Source organism: Sinocyclocheilus anshuiensis, unplaced genomic scaffold (assembly GCF_001515605.1).
Source record: "Sinocyclocheilus anshuiensis isolate Anshui unplaced genomic scaffold, SAMN03320099.WGS_v1.1 scaffold2823, whole genome shotgun sequence".
NCBI classification, from domain to species: Eukaryota; Metazoa; Chordata; class Actinopteri; order Cypriniformes; family Cyprinidae; genus Sinocyclocheilus; species Sinocyclocheilus anshuiensis.
This window is the reverse complement of record NW_015552796.1, coordinates 10955-25650: the sequence shown is the minus strand read 5'-3', so window position 1 is coordinate 25650 and position 14696 is coordinate 10955. Positions and strand designations below refer to the sequence as shown.

The window sequence follows — 14696 nt, the reverse complement described above, 5'->3', positions numbered from 1 at the left end:
ATGCATAGGTGCTAATCCAATCAGCCTGACAGTATCGCCCATACCTTCACATTATCATAGAGACAAAGGCACAGCTGTGCCTTGAGCTTAACATTCACCTTTAACTTGGGACCCTGCCCAATGGTCAGAAAGTGCATAAAGACAAAAGGTTGAACTTGGTTGTAACCTGTGATCGTTACAGGCACATAGCACTTGCTCTGTGTTGATTGTCTGTAGTGACGAATGGCATGCTGACACAGAAACAAACATGCAGCTAGGGTCAGTGAAGTTCTTACGGGTAATAGTCTTTCTGGTTGGAACTGTCATTTCCTCGTGAGGGGCGTGGGTCATTTGTTGAATGAAACACTTGATACTGTGGATGCATAGATAGTACACCAGTAGGAAAAACAACAGCAGAATTGCTATTTCCTTGATCCACAGCCAGGGTTTACCTAACAGGTTTGCGAACCACGAAGACTTATCTTCAGTCATCTGGTGTAATTTTGCTGGAAGATCAAGAATGTCTTGTTGGATTTTGTTCAAGTCCTCTGTTGGATCCATTAACCCAGTGCAGCACTCAGGGCCGATAATGGTGCAGGCTCCCCCTTGCGTTGAAAGAATGTAATCCAAGTCCACTCTGTTCTGTAAGATCATTATCTTGTGTGAAGCGAGAGTGTTCGTGATGTTACCCAGGGCCAAAGCCGTATCATTGGCCAGTTTCTGTACAGAATTCGATAAGCTCTTCTGACTTGATCAAGGGCCTTTATGACACCATAAGACGGGATTAATGATCCAAGAGTTCTTGACCACCATGTTTGTGCACAAGTGAGTCCTGGAATGCAGCCATCTTCTTTGTTCGTGGTAGGAGCTGAATTATGTGACATATTCATCAGCTCTAAGAATATGTTGTTTCTGGAGTCTACACTTTGTGTGATGTCCATGATGATTACTGGTACGGCAATCTTGATCATGTTGATGGATGACTGAAGTTCCCGTATGTGATTCTCTGCATTGTGTATTTAAATGTTTCTTTCTTCTTCCGTGACAGTTGGCTTGGCAGTGAGTCTAAGGGTTGTATCCTTTGTTCGATCTGAGTCTGCTATTGTTGTTCCTTCCTTCCCTATTTCTTAATTCCTGCGACACCTAAAGAACAGTGAGGTAAGGATGGACTAGTGGATGGGGAAGGCCTATGAGGGAGTCTTCACCGCAGGGTTGGCCCCTGAAGCCTGTTGCATTCGGTTCTTTCTTGGGCTCCTCACTGCTCCATGTGTCCTATCCCTCTAGGTGGGGGAACAACTTTACAGTGTGACACATGAGTCCAGGTTTTCCTTCCCTGACACAACACTGCAGCTTCTGGAATCAACATCACTTGATGTGGTCCGTGCCACTTAGGCTCTAACGGCTTGTTTCTGAATGACTTTATCATGACCCACTGACCTGGGATGATTGTGTGTCCACCTTCTGGTGGAGTCTGCCAACACGACTCAGCTCTCTCTCTGGCACTCTGTACGCTGGCAGCGCTTCGACCCATGGTACTCCTTCCTGATGCATTTTGCTTAGCCTGGTTTTGATTGTTCTGTTTGCTCGTTCAACCTGTCCTGATGCTTGTGGCCTGTATGGGCAGTGAAGATTCCACTTAATCTTCAACATTTTAGACACTTCCTTGACTACCTGTCCTGTGAAGTGTGTACCTTGGTCTGAGTCAATGCAATCTGGTAATCCCCATCTGGGAATGAAATCAGTGACAAGACATTTAGCAGTATGTGCAGCTGTAGCACGCCCTGTTGGATAAGCTTCTATCCATCTCGAGAACTTGTCTATTACTACCAAAATGTCAGTTTTTCCCTTACAAGGAGGCAGCGATATGTAATCAACTTGCAGATGATGAAATGGTCCTGGTGGAGCTGGGGTACATGTTGCTGCTGGCACATCATTATTTTTCTGACATGTAACGCCTCTCTTGACTGTTTCGGTGGCTACATTTCTGAATTTTGGATTCCACCATTGATTTGAGAACCTGTGATTCATCGTTCGAGCTGAGTCTGCTATTGTTGTTCCTTCTTTCCCTATTTCTTAATTCCTGCGACACCTAAAGAACAGTGAGGTAAGGATGGACTAGTGGATGGGGAAGGCCTATGAGGGATTCTTCACCACAGGGTTGGCCCCCGAAGCCTGTTGCATTCGGTTCTTCCCTGGGCTCCTCACTGGTCCGTGTGTCCTATCCTATCCCTGTGGGTGGGGGAACAACTTTACAGTGTGATACATGAGTCCAGGTTTTCCTTCCCTGACACAACACTGCAGCTGCTGTAATCAACATCACTTGATGTGGTCCGTGCCACTTAGGCTCTAACGGCTTGTTTCTGAATGACTTTATCCTGCAACAAACAACTCCAATTCTGCATTCTCTATGGGAGTTTCTGTTACTTCACTCGTAAGTGCGTATGTAAGCGTAACACAATCGGGAGTCATTCCTCTTTCATCCTCTAACACAACTTCAGTCATTGCAGACATCATACATGAGGATGGGTTCGTGACTGACGCACGTTGTAAAACAATGTTCGGGGGTGTGAGGGTTGTTAACCAATTTCCCAAACGAGAGGTGACAGAAGTGACTTTTGCTTGATTCATTATCTGATGCCCTGCATGAGGGCATCTTACGTTTACAGTCTGTCTGTTAGCCAATTTTGTAGGAATTACTGTAATTACTGCACCTGTATCAAGCAAAAAATCTATCTCTTTCTCTTGTATGCTACCTTTCACAAAAATTATTTTGTCATTGTGATGGATTACAGGGGAAATTAAGCACTCACAGCCCTAACAGTTAACACCTGAGCAAGCTGCTCCAACAGTTCGGTAAAGACCCCTCCCGGCTGCTTCAGAGTAGTAAGTAGACTGAGTAGGGGCTGAGTAAAGCTGTTAATTTCTCCTAATGTCTTCTTGCTTTTCCTACACTCTTTCATCCAGTGTCCAGGTTTACCACAGTAATGGAATTGCCCTCCCTCTTAGGACTTTTACGTTTCTGTCGGTTCTGTGTGTTGACCTGAAAGGATACTGCTGCAATCTTTACTCTGGCTTTAACATCAGAGTCTCTTTCTCATGTAGGTAACCTGTCCAAGTTGTTTTGCAAACTTCCAGTGGACCATGTTAGATCTAAGAACGGCAAAGCAGATCTGTACTCTGATAAAAGGCCATCAAACCATGCTCGAACTAGTGGTCCTTTATGATCCAGTACCTTCTCTGGAGTGTCAGCTATTCCACTGTATGCTGCAGCTGACTGACAAAACCTTTCAGTGTATTCACTCACAGTTTCTTCTTTCCTTTGCACACAGTTAGTGATTCTGGACCAGTCTATTTTGGGTCCCATGATATTCTTTAGAATTTTTCAAAACACCTTCTCTCAAATCGTCTTTACTGGCATGTTGTAGTTCAGAAGTAACAGCAGACTCAAAACTGTTGAATTCAGATTCAGTTAGAATTTGTGACATCAGCTGTGTGACTTCTGCTAACGACATGTCGTAGAGATGCATTTTGCTGATCAATGCTCTTCTAAATTCAGAAAAATTTGTGCGTGCGGAAGGTAAGCTCTGGGATAGTCTCTCTATATCTTTAGGTCCTAGCGCTTTGGCAACAGTTTGTACTTGGACAACAGAAGAGTTGGGAGGAACTCTTTCAATTCCCTCAATTCCCTGAGATCTTCTCCTAACGCCACATACCTTCACTGAATCTACAGGCACACGTGTAAGTGTAAAAAAAAAAAAAAGTGTAAAATTTGTATTTATTTTATTTTTGTTTTGTTTATTTTTGTTTATTTTTATTTTTTTTAGTTGAGTTAGTATTGTATCATTTACAGAGGTGTTGCAACAGGGGAAAAGGGGGACAGAGTGCATAGACCCCAGAGGTTTATAGGGGCCCACAACAACAATACAACCCCAGGTTGAACCTGATTTCCAACTTTCCTTTTACATGAAACAGCCCACAGACCAACAGCCCAGTGCAACAATCACCATTTATAGCAATAGAGTGGAAGCACGAAAGCTTTTGTGGATCCGCTTACCTAAAGCCCTCCGTCACTGGCACAGAGTTGAAAAAAAAAAAAAAAAAACTAAAACTAATAAATAAATAATTTGATATATTCCAAACATTTTATTATGTAAGCTTTGTTACACTTTAAATGGCAAGGGAATTTCTAGTAATGTTAATATTAATTAACTGTTACCTGAAATCATTCTCTCAAATGGCAGAGCATTTGCAGCTTAAATGGACGAAACGCCCCAATTGTACTGTTAATCTATGATAATCTTTAGAATTTGTAGGAATAAAGTTGATTTTGTTTATGTTTGTAAGTACAAGAGTCTCTGTATTTTAAGTATCATGTATTTCAGGACTGGATACTAGGGCTGCAAAATAAATCGTATTTTAATCATGATCACTGATTTATTAAGCATAATTGCCTGTGATATTTGCCCGCTGGTTATTTATCCTGAACATATTTCATTTTCATTTGGCATGAGCATTATCTTGCATTGGTAACAAGTCTCCACAGGCTTTCATGGTTCCAAATGCCAAATATCATGAGTTTAAATCCCCTAATCAGAGCTAAAATAAAGTTATCTGGTATCTGTGAGGATTTCCAGTCAGGATTTAGACCGTATCATAGTACTGAGACTGCTCTCATCAGAGTTACAAATGACCTGCTCTTATCATCTGATCTTGGTTGTATCTCTCTATTAGTGCTACTGGATCTAAGCGCTGCGTTCAACACTATCAACCACAACATTCTTTTGAATAGACTAGAAAATTATTTTGACATTAGTGGAATTGCATTGGCACGGTTCAAATCATAATTATCTGGCCATCATCAGTTCGTAGCAGTGTATGAAGAGGTATCATATCGATCACAAGTGCAGTATGGAGTACCACAAGGCGCAGTACTAGGACCGTTGTTTTCCACGATTTACATGTTACCCTTGGGAGATATCATCAATAAACATGGTGTTAGCTTTCACTGTTATGCTGATGATACTTAGCTCTATATTTCTTCGCGGCCCGTGAAACATACCAATTTGCAAAACTAACAATGCATAGTTGATATAAAAAAATAGATGACTAGTAATTTCCTACTGCTAAATTCTGAAAAAACAAAAAACAAAATAAAAACAGAGGTGTTAATTATCAGACCAAAACCCTCTGCATATAATAACCTAGACCACTGTCTAACACTTGATGGCTGCTCTGTTAATTCTTCATCATCAGTTAGGAACTTAGGTGTACAATTTGATAGCATTCTTTCCTTTTAAAACCATGTTTCTAGCATTTGTAAAACTACATTTTTCCATTTTAAAAATATATCTAAATTATGACCTATGATCTTAATGTCAAATGTAGAAACATTAATTCATGCATTCATGACCTCAAGGTTAGATTATTGTAAATCTTTATTGGGTGGTTGCTCTGCGCGCTTAATAAACTCCAGCTGGTCCAAAATGCAGCAGCTGGAGTTCTTACTAGTCAGTTTAAATCTAGATTAAAGACCCATCTCTTTAACCTGGTTTACACATAACACACTATCACATTTCTATAATTCAAATCCGTTAAAGGATTGTTAGACTGCGGTCATGGCAATTTTCTATTTCAATAGAGATATAAGACAAAAGTCTTTTGAAGATTTATTTTCTTGCAAGAAAAGTTCAACAGTCATACAGTCATCCAAGTTGACTGCAGAGTGCGACAAAGAGAAAAACACCTTGACCCAGTATTTATACCCAAATCTAATCAGGATGCTTATATCTCATCCAATCATAATGCATACTCAAGATTTAAGGTGTCCAACAATGTCCCCCCTGGATGCGTTTCTAAGTATTTAATGCAAATCATTTTCTAAAAAGCTAAAATAACATTTCTGTCTCACACTTGTCTTGCACATACCCCGGCTCTTAATGCATCTGTAAACATCAAATAGATTTCCTGTTATCTCTCAGCTCATCGAAAACACAAGCATACTGAAACAAACTGAAACTGAAGCACTCAGAGACAGTCTAAAGAACACTCTTTAGTACAGTGAAGCAAATAATACTAATAATAATATTAATATTTCATATAAAAATAACATTTCCTCCACACTTCCCACTTTTTTCTTATCATGCTTCGATAACCATGGAAGATAAAATAACATCTTACACACTCTCTGAAAATGTTCTTTCCATGTTTTCCACCAGAGGTCATAAATCAGACTGTTTTTTCATAAGACATAGATATCTCATAATCATAAAGCAAACTGGTTATCACTTCTATTTACACACTTCTTCGCTCAGTCTCAAACCATGGGCAAGACCTGCTAGAACCCTCAATTTATTTCTTCATGCATTTATTCTTAATAGAATGTCCTCCTCTGAGGTGTATAGTAGATCATCTGAACATATTGGCTTTGTCTAACTATAATAATACCTTTGATCAAATTTTCTAGACAAACTCTAATGCAATAAGAAATATCCAGTGAGGATCCAATTAATCCTGCAATGTGGTTCAGGTCATTCAAGACCACCACATGCATTTTCCTTCAATATGCAGAATGTTCTGCACAATTTCCCATCCAAAACCATGTGTTGTCCTTTTCTCAGTCATGTTTGTTGGCTTTTAATGTAAGTGGGTGACAATTTTACTTGACCTTTCCCTAACCAGAAAAAGTTATAGATTTTAAATCAACTCAATATAATACCTTTCTTGCCATGAGAACAGCATTATCTTTAATCAACTACCTCTCTACAATCTTATTTTCCAGAGTCAACCAATGGACATGTCTCTGTTTTTAAACCAGCTTAGAGACAATTTGTATGATTTTGGAGAAGCAGACTAGTTCATAATGGATCTGTTGATCCAGATTATCAAATCTGTAACTGCATTGCAAACTTAAAATGCTTTTCAAAAATGTTGCTGTATGAGCAATTACTCTGTGTTCTGCTGGGATGTCAGAACTACCCAAATTCATATTTCTGGTTCAACCTGTACGGGCCACATTTCTCTTTGTCTAAGGTTTAACTCTAAACTCCTACATAACTTGGTTTAATTCTCGTATGTCAATTTGCATGTTGTATTATAATCTCACCACTCTAAAGAGTTCTTACAAACACGGGTTTTACTTCCTGTTGCGCTGGATTGCAAGCTTCAATCGGATTGTGCAAGAATATTCAGACTTTGTTCGGTAAAGTGACTTACCACACATTCTCATGCTGAAATATGAAATAATGTCTTTATTTTTAGTCATCACTATGTTTTTCCTCAGTACTATGTCTAGGAATAACCTGACCCACTTTACTGAAGCAAAAATCCCTATAATCTGAAATCATTATAAAACCTTAAGATGAAGGACAAAAATTACCTGTCAGCTATTAAAAACTATAGCATTTAGAATTGTAATATCTGCATTAGGATCTTAAAAACCCTCAAGATTCTTCAAAAACATATTATTTTTACATAGATGTATCTAGTAAGAATCCCTATATTCTACAGCATTAAGTAATTTTCCTCTTTTCAAATTACATTTACCTAAATTATTTCAAATCATGAAATCTATATCAACACTCAGTCCTAGTTTGAGTAAATCTAATGAAATCATCACAAACCCATCACACAAATGGATACTTCTGCTAAGCTTAAACCAAAGCAAATAATACAAATAATAATATTAATATTTCATATAAAAATGAAATTCCTCCACAGCTGCAGTAATTAGGTCAACCGGAACCAGGAACACTTCCCATAACACCCGCTGAACTTGTTACATTGTAAAAAGAGTAGCATCTACACCAATATTAGTCTGTTTCATTCTTATTATGAGGTCACCAGAGCCATACGGATCCAGTCTGTATCCAGATCAGATGGTGGATCAGCACCCAGAGACGACCTCTACATCCCTGAACGTCAGCGGACACCATGACAACTAGATGAGCTCCAGAGACAGATCCCCTGTGAAGACTACGGGAACCAGACGAGTCCTCTGAACAATCTGACCTGTGTTGCAGCCTCGAATTAAACGACACCATGCTGGTTTAGTCTGTCCAGAGGAGAACTGGCCCCCCAACTGAGCCTGGTTTCTCCCAAGGTTTTTTATTTCCATTTCTGTCACCGATGGAGTTTTGGTTCATTGCCACTGTCGCTTTTGTGTCCCCAACTAAGCAAGCCAATTTCTGGCAATATTATTGACTTGATTGCATAGATAGGCTACTATTTGAACTGATCTGAGCTGGATGATGACATCACTGATGAACCCACTTTAACTGAAAAATTGAGTGTTTACTATTGTCCTCTTGCATTATCGGCACACTGTTTTCCTGCTTAATACTGTAAAGCTGCTTTGACACAATCTGTATTGTATAAAGCACTATATAAATAAAGGTTAAAAAAACTGTTCAACTATTATCTTGCAGCCATACTGGATCCTCAAACTAATTTTTTCAACCTTTGAAAATACGGAGAACTTAGTCTTCAGTAAACTCTCTGTCAGCCAACTGAAATTCATTTTTGACTCCTGGTCTTCACTGTGCATACTGTCCTCTTTGTTGGGCCAAGCCGTGTTCCCATTATATTTGATGTTATTATATAGTATTCAGTGCTTGAAGTTAGGAAATAAAGTGCTGGTGTGCACTGGCTGGCATATGCAAATCATTATCACATTTGAAATTTCTACAATGGAAAAAAATATACATATATACTAGGAGATATCGATGGTAGATCATACATTTATTTACCATAGGAACCATTTGCCAAACAACTGATTTGATATTTATTGTGTGTGTGTGTGTGTGTCCTCAGCGGCAATCCATGGGTACCGAAGACGTCACTTCCGCTATGCTCGCCGCCATTTTTGTGTCCGATATGACAACGAACACAGCACATCTAAATGAGATTTCATAAATAATAATATATTAAAATAATAAATTACCTTTTACTACCATTTCCCACACTGTGCTTTGGACTTGATTGTATTTTTAGGATCCTATGGGTACAGCAAGTGTAACAGTAACAGTTAAGCCCATAATAATGTAAGGCGCTGATTACTTGTAAATTTAAAACTGACATCAGCTCAAGGTACGTTTGAGTCAATGATAACGTTAGCTTTACTGCACAATCTGAATTTAATGTTAATTTAGCTAACGTTAAAGCAATAAAGCACAGTGACGTCACATGGTCCGAATGAATAGATCAGACAGACTCTGCTTGCATTCATGTGATTTGTCGAGATGAGTCATTCTCGTAGTGCCTCCTCTTGGGTAGTGTAATTTATGTAATGTATTATTACTAATCACCCGGACACTGACACTTTGACTCTGAGTGGCAAAGTACCAACTACATATAAGAAGTGGGTGTACACAAGAAAAAGTGAAGGTATGCTAAAGATTATAATATAGAAGTGCCAGAACTGCGTACCGGTTGATAACAGCCCACTTTGAGCATAAAAATTTGATCATGAAAGGCACATGAATAAATTCAAGTGCTTTATAATAACAAAATGATGTTGCAGTGCATAGTTTCACCAAATAATATCCTTTGTGCTTTTTTAGTTTTTTCATAATACTTTACTTTCCTACAGGTTTCTCAGATTTAATGTATCTTCATTTTAGGAGTCTTTCCCCAACAGTGTCCCAAGAAGTGCTCTAATTTTACAGACACCAAGAGATGTCCGCATACCCAACCATGAACATGGGGCAGTAGAGTGCACTTCCTTCCAGTAGTGCACCATTTCCCCTGGCTTGGTATGGTGGACAGACACCATCGTTTGATAGCAACAACGACTGTATGGTACAGCTGGTCCTCCAGAGAAGAGTGGCGAATGGGTAGGTGTAATGCCTGCTGTATGAGCGCAGATACCTACAAACACATCCTCTGGGGGCAACGGTCTGGGTAAACGTATGGAAACAGCTGCTAGTGACAGCTTCAGCAAAGCTGGCCGAGAAAGTACGTATGCTGTTCCACTGCAGTAATCAGGAAATACCATACCAGCGTATGCAGTTTCCGACATGAAGTGTTTGCTGGCAGGATTGCGGTCCGGTGCTACCTGCATATGGACCCGGCCCAGATAAAGCTCTGTGAGTTCGTTTTCTGCCGTTTTAAAGCTGAGGTTGAGATATTGCAGCAGTGCACTAGGGTTGAACAATACATCATCATCTACCTTAGCCAGGTAGTGAGCCTGTGGACAGAAACGGCGTGCCCAGCCCAACATAGACAGAGTTTTCAGGGTCAAGTTGCCATAGGAGTCAATGAAGCGACCCTGTATGAGGTCCCCACGCTCCTTTGACTCTTCTATTAATTCTTTGCCAATAACTGGGTCATATGGCTGACCTACAATGAAGAGGGTCATGACTCGGTGACCCCTGACTTGTACTTCCCCACCCCAGGTGTCACGAATGGCCTGGCGGGCCTTTCTGTTGTGAGGTGCGGTTGCCACCAAAATGATAAGGTATGGTTCGGCACGCTGGCAGACGTGGATGCTAGGCATAAGCAAGTACTCTTCGGAACGGGTCGGGGGTATACTGTGTGGAAGGACTACTCCGTGAGGACCTATCGCTCTGCTCATTCCTAGCGAGGTTACCCACAATTCGATTACGTCAATAAAGAGTAAAGCTAGCAGGGAGATACAGAAGACTATTATGAAGAGGTAATGGATAAACTTTAAATGGCCTCCTCGCTTCCCAAAGCAGCTCTTGCAGATCCTAAAACTATACCCCACCATTTTTACAGATGACAGGAAAAATGTCTTTACTCTTCCTTTTGGGTATGATTACACTGATTGTGTAAAATTAGATCCAGTGAAGGGACAAAAAGGCCACTGCAAGATTCTCCAATTCTGCTTTTCTCTGCACTGTCGCACCACCAACTGCAAGAGAGAGAAAAAGAGCAGTGTAGATTAGTGCATAATGGGTGATATCTGAGCAATTATTGGTATTCTTTAGCTTATATACATATGTATATATATACACAACGGTTCTTTCTGCTCCTCGAATCTGATTGGCTGATAAGAGTGTGATATTAGAGTGATAACTGAACTCTTCCAACCGTTTCACCATTTGTATCACTCCGCTTCCTGTATTTCTCACAGCGAGTGTCATGGCAGACACCCAAATCCACTATAATTCTAAAAATAACTGTTTTTGTGTCACGTAATGTATTTTTTAAGAGTTTTTTAGGTGAGAATGTACTTGTTTAGACTTCAAATATGCAGTTTGTTAATACAGATAACGTCTATTTGAAAATTTGCTTAGATGTTTTCGGAGATGTGAGCTCCAGCGTCAGCGGCCTTTCATCGCTCATGAACCCGCCGAGAGCAGCCTCACCTCAGACAGATCTTCTGCCACTGGCTCTGATGTCTCTATAGTGGTTAATATGAATACACTTTATTTTCCCATTTCAGGGAAATTCATCATGGACAAGCATGGCCTGGCCAGTACACAATGTAAAACTCACATAAAACTCACACAAGCTCAAATTAAAAGCTATAGTATACCAGTAAAGCATCTAATTTTTGCAATTCTCTATTGAATAATTTAACCGCAGTTGGCACAAAATAATTTTTGTAGCGATTTGATTTGCACATCAAAGTCCTCAAACGTCTCCCTGAGGGTAGTAACAAATTACAATTCTCATGTAAAAAATGTGTCAATTTTAATTGGACAGTCAAGTTTTGCAAGCAAACATATTGCGTGTTGCACTTTTCTTCCATTCATAGTGTTATAGTCCACTGTCTTGGTTTACATTTAGTTTTACTGTTAAAAAAAGCTAGTAAATGGCTTGTTTTTAATGTCTTGTCTTTTATCACCTTGTTCCTCCAGTTTGACATCTGTTTTGCTTTGTATGCTGGCTGTTAAGTAGAAGTGGTGAGTATTCCAATCTTTTATTTAATTTTATTTCTAACTTAATTTTAGTTTTTTCCATTTGTATGTGCTGTATCTGTATAGACAGGCTATACACGTCGAAATTAAGTTATTTGGTTAATGAAATTAATTGAAGGTTTAGCATTTATAAGTAAAATATATGTAATAGAAGTATTATTCAAAGGAGATTTTTTTTAGGTGGTTGCATTTACGTAATGTTTTTCTGCTCAAAGCTTTTGTAAACTGCTTTGAATGATCTGCATCTGTGAATTTGGTGAGCATAACCCAAAAGTTTTAATCCTACTTATTTATACTTGTGTCATTTTACCTTAGTTTTTGGTTGTTTAAAGGGGTCATGCCATGGATATTTGATTATTTTGTTCTTTGAGGTTTTGTATAATGAAATAGGGCTGTGAATTGCCAAGAATCTGGCAATACGATACATATCACAATACAGGGGTTATGATACAATATATTGCAATACTTTAAGAAATAGGGGTGCACGATATTGGAAAAAGCTGACATTGTGATATTTTGTTTTTCTGCTATATATATATATATATATATATATATATATTGCAATATGAAAAAATTCACCATATGACTTGAATAGCTACATTTGGAAAGAATGAATCATTCTAGGATGATTGGGGTGATTTTGTAGGTGAGTGAATACGCATAGAAAATAGTGAACACATTACAAGCATAGATAAATATAATAGAACAAAGAAAGCATGTCAACATATTCTGTTACACCAAATACACAAAATAATGATCTTTAAAAAAGCATCATATGACCCCTTTAATCCTACTTATTTATACTTGTGTCATTTTACCTTAGTTTTTGGTTGTTTAAAGGGGTCATGCCATGGATATTTGATTATTTTGTTCTTTGAGGTTTTGTATAATGAAATAGGGCTGTGAATTGCCAAGAATCTGGCAATACGATACATATCACAATACAGGGGTTATGATACAATATATTGCAATACTTTAAGAAATAGGGGTGCACGATATTGGAAAAAGCTGACATTGTGATATTTTGTTTTTCTGCTATATATATATATATATATATATATATATATATTGCAATATGAAAAAATTCACCATATGACTTGAATAGCTACATTTGGAAAGAATGAATCATTCTAGGATGATTGGGGTGATTTTGTAGGTGAGTGAATACGCATAGAAAATAGTGAACACATTACAAGCATAGATAAATATAATAGAACAAAGATGCAAAATTAAATAAATAATGCTTTATATATTTCAGGTGAGTTTAACAGAATTCAGGTACAGAAACTGAATAATCAAATGTAAAATAACAGTGTTATTAGTCTTCACTAATAACACTCATAGTCTTCACTGTATAAATTAAATATAATTAATCTGTGTTAAAACTACTAAAGTGATTTTTATCTTTGTCTTTTGTTGTTTGATTAACATTCACGACAGTAAGCAGGAGGGGCTTCTCTCACTTTAAAGCCGAATGCGCGGCGTGGATCCAAATTACTGTTACATATCCGGTTTTCTTTCTCAATTGTTTAGTTCACCTAAGCCATAATCAATGTGTTTACGAGAATAGATGATCTTTTACGTGCATTTTAACTATTTTTCTGCATGTATGTGTCAGTTCAGGCACAAATAGACGCACGCGTTAGAGAATGGTGAAATTACATTTTTTATTATATTCCCAGAGAAGTGCCCAATGTTCTGTTGAATCTAATTTTACATCTGTTTTGAATCTGTACATTCTGCAGACTGCTGACGCTTCGCATAAAGAACCATGCTTTGAAAGTGCTATATAGGACCTCAATAGTGTGATAAATAACCTTTTTAAGAATAGTGTATTTTCATTAATATTAGTATATTTGTTTCTTTATATTATTAATATTATTTATTTTTTTTATTGGCGTAGTCTTATAATGTCTTCTACCTCTAATATCCTCTAATATGGTTTTACATTTAAAAAAAAAGCGAGCAGGGGATTTGTTGAATGAGTAGCTGTAGCCTATACTGTATGACAGCTGGTGAAATAAAACCACCTGCCAGTAAATTCGAGCAACGTTCTGAGTGGCCGTATAAGCTACAAACAAGTAGAAAATAATTTATTTGTAGATTATACAACAGCAAATAGGAAAACGGACAAAACAGAAAAGGTAAGAAGGGATATTTGAGAAAAGAGCATAGCGGAACTAAATTTACCCCGCGTCACGTGATTTTCTTGGCCTTGTCTTGTTCTCATTATATACAAGTTCACATTTTTCATTAGATCTACATTATTAATTGATTGAAATTACATTTTTTTATAATATTCCCAGAGAAGTGCCCAATGTTCTGTTAAATCTAATTTTGTCTGTGCATTCTGCAGACTGCTGACGAAGCCTTCATCCAAAAATCCAATGAGACCACCACAGTGGGAATCTACGTCCTTAAATTTCATGACGGATCTCAGGACATCGGGATTGTCCTTAAAGGCCAGAACGTCTTGCAAGGCTTGGCCAACTTTGCATTAGCTACGGCAATGCTTTTTGGTAGGGATGCACCGATACCGATACTGAGCTCCTGTACTCGTACTCGTTAAAATGCCTCGATACCAAACGCAGATACCACACAGCATGTGATCAGTGCCATATTCAGACAAAGAAACACCTACAACAGAACAACAGACAGTAGAATGGAGTTAAGGATGTCTACTACGAAGTATATGTATGCAATGAATATAACGTTAAACATTAAACATATAAACGTCTGTATAGCTGATGTGAAAGTGACGTGACGTGGCCAAGTATGGTTACCCATACTAGGAATTAGTGCTCTGCATTTAACCCATCCTAAGTGCACACACAC

General features: G+C 38.3%; 1 protein-coding gene and 1 long non-coding RNA gene across 2 annotated transcripts; one reads left to right on the top strand and one right to left on the bottom strand.

Moving 5' to 3' along the window:
• Positions 1 to 8373: 8373 nt before the first annotated feature.
• Positions 8374 to 10753, bottom strand: b3galt4 (UDP-Gal:betaGlcNAc beta 1,3-galactosyltransferase, polypeptide 4; the record flags this gene model as incomplete). Its single annotated transcript, XM_016459674.1, has 1 exon — positions 8374 to 10753. A coding segment is annotated over one exon (1161 nt), but the record flags the coding sequence as incomplete, so codon positions are not given.
• A 929-nt stretch (positions 10754 to 11682) lies between these two features.
• Positions 11683 to 14341, top strand: LOC107667943 (uncharacterized). The gene is made up of 3 exons (XR_001631835.1): positions 11683 to 11846; positions 12042 to 12117; positions 14218 to 14341. It is a non-coding gene; the product is annotated as an uncharacterized LOC107667943 (long non-coding RNA).
• Positions 14342 to 14696: the final 355 nt, after the last annotated feature.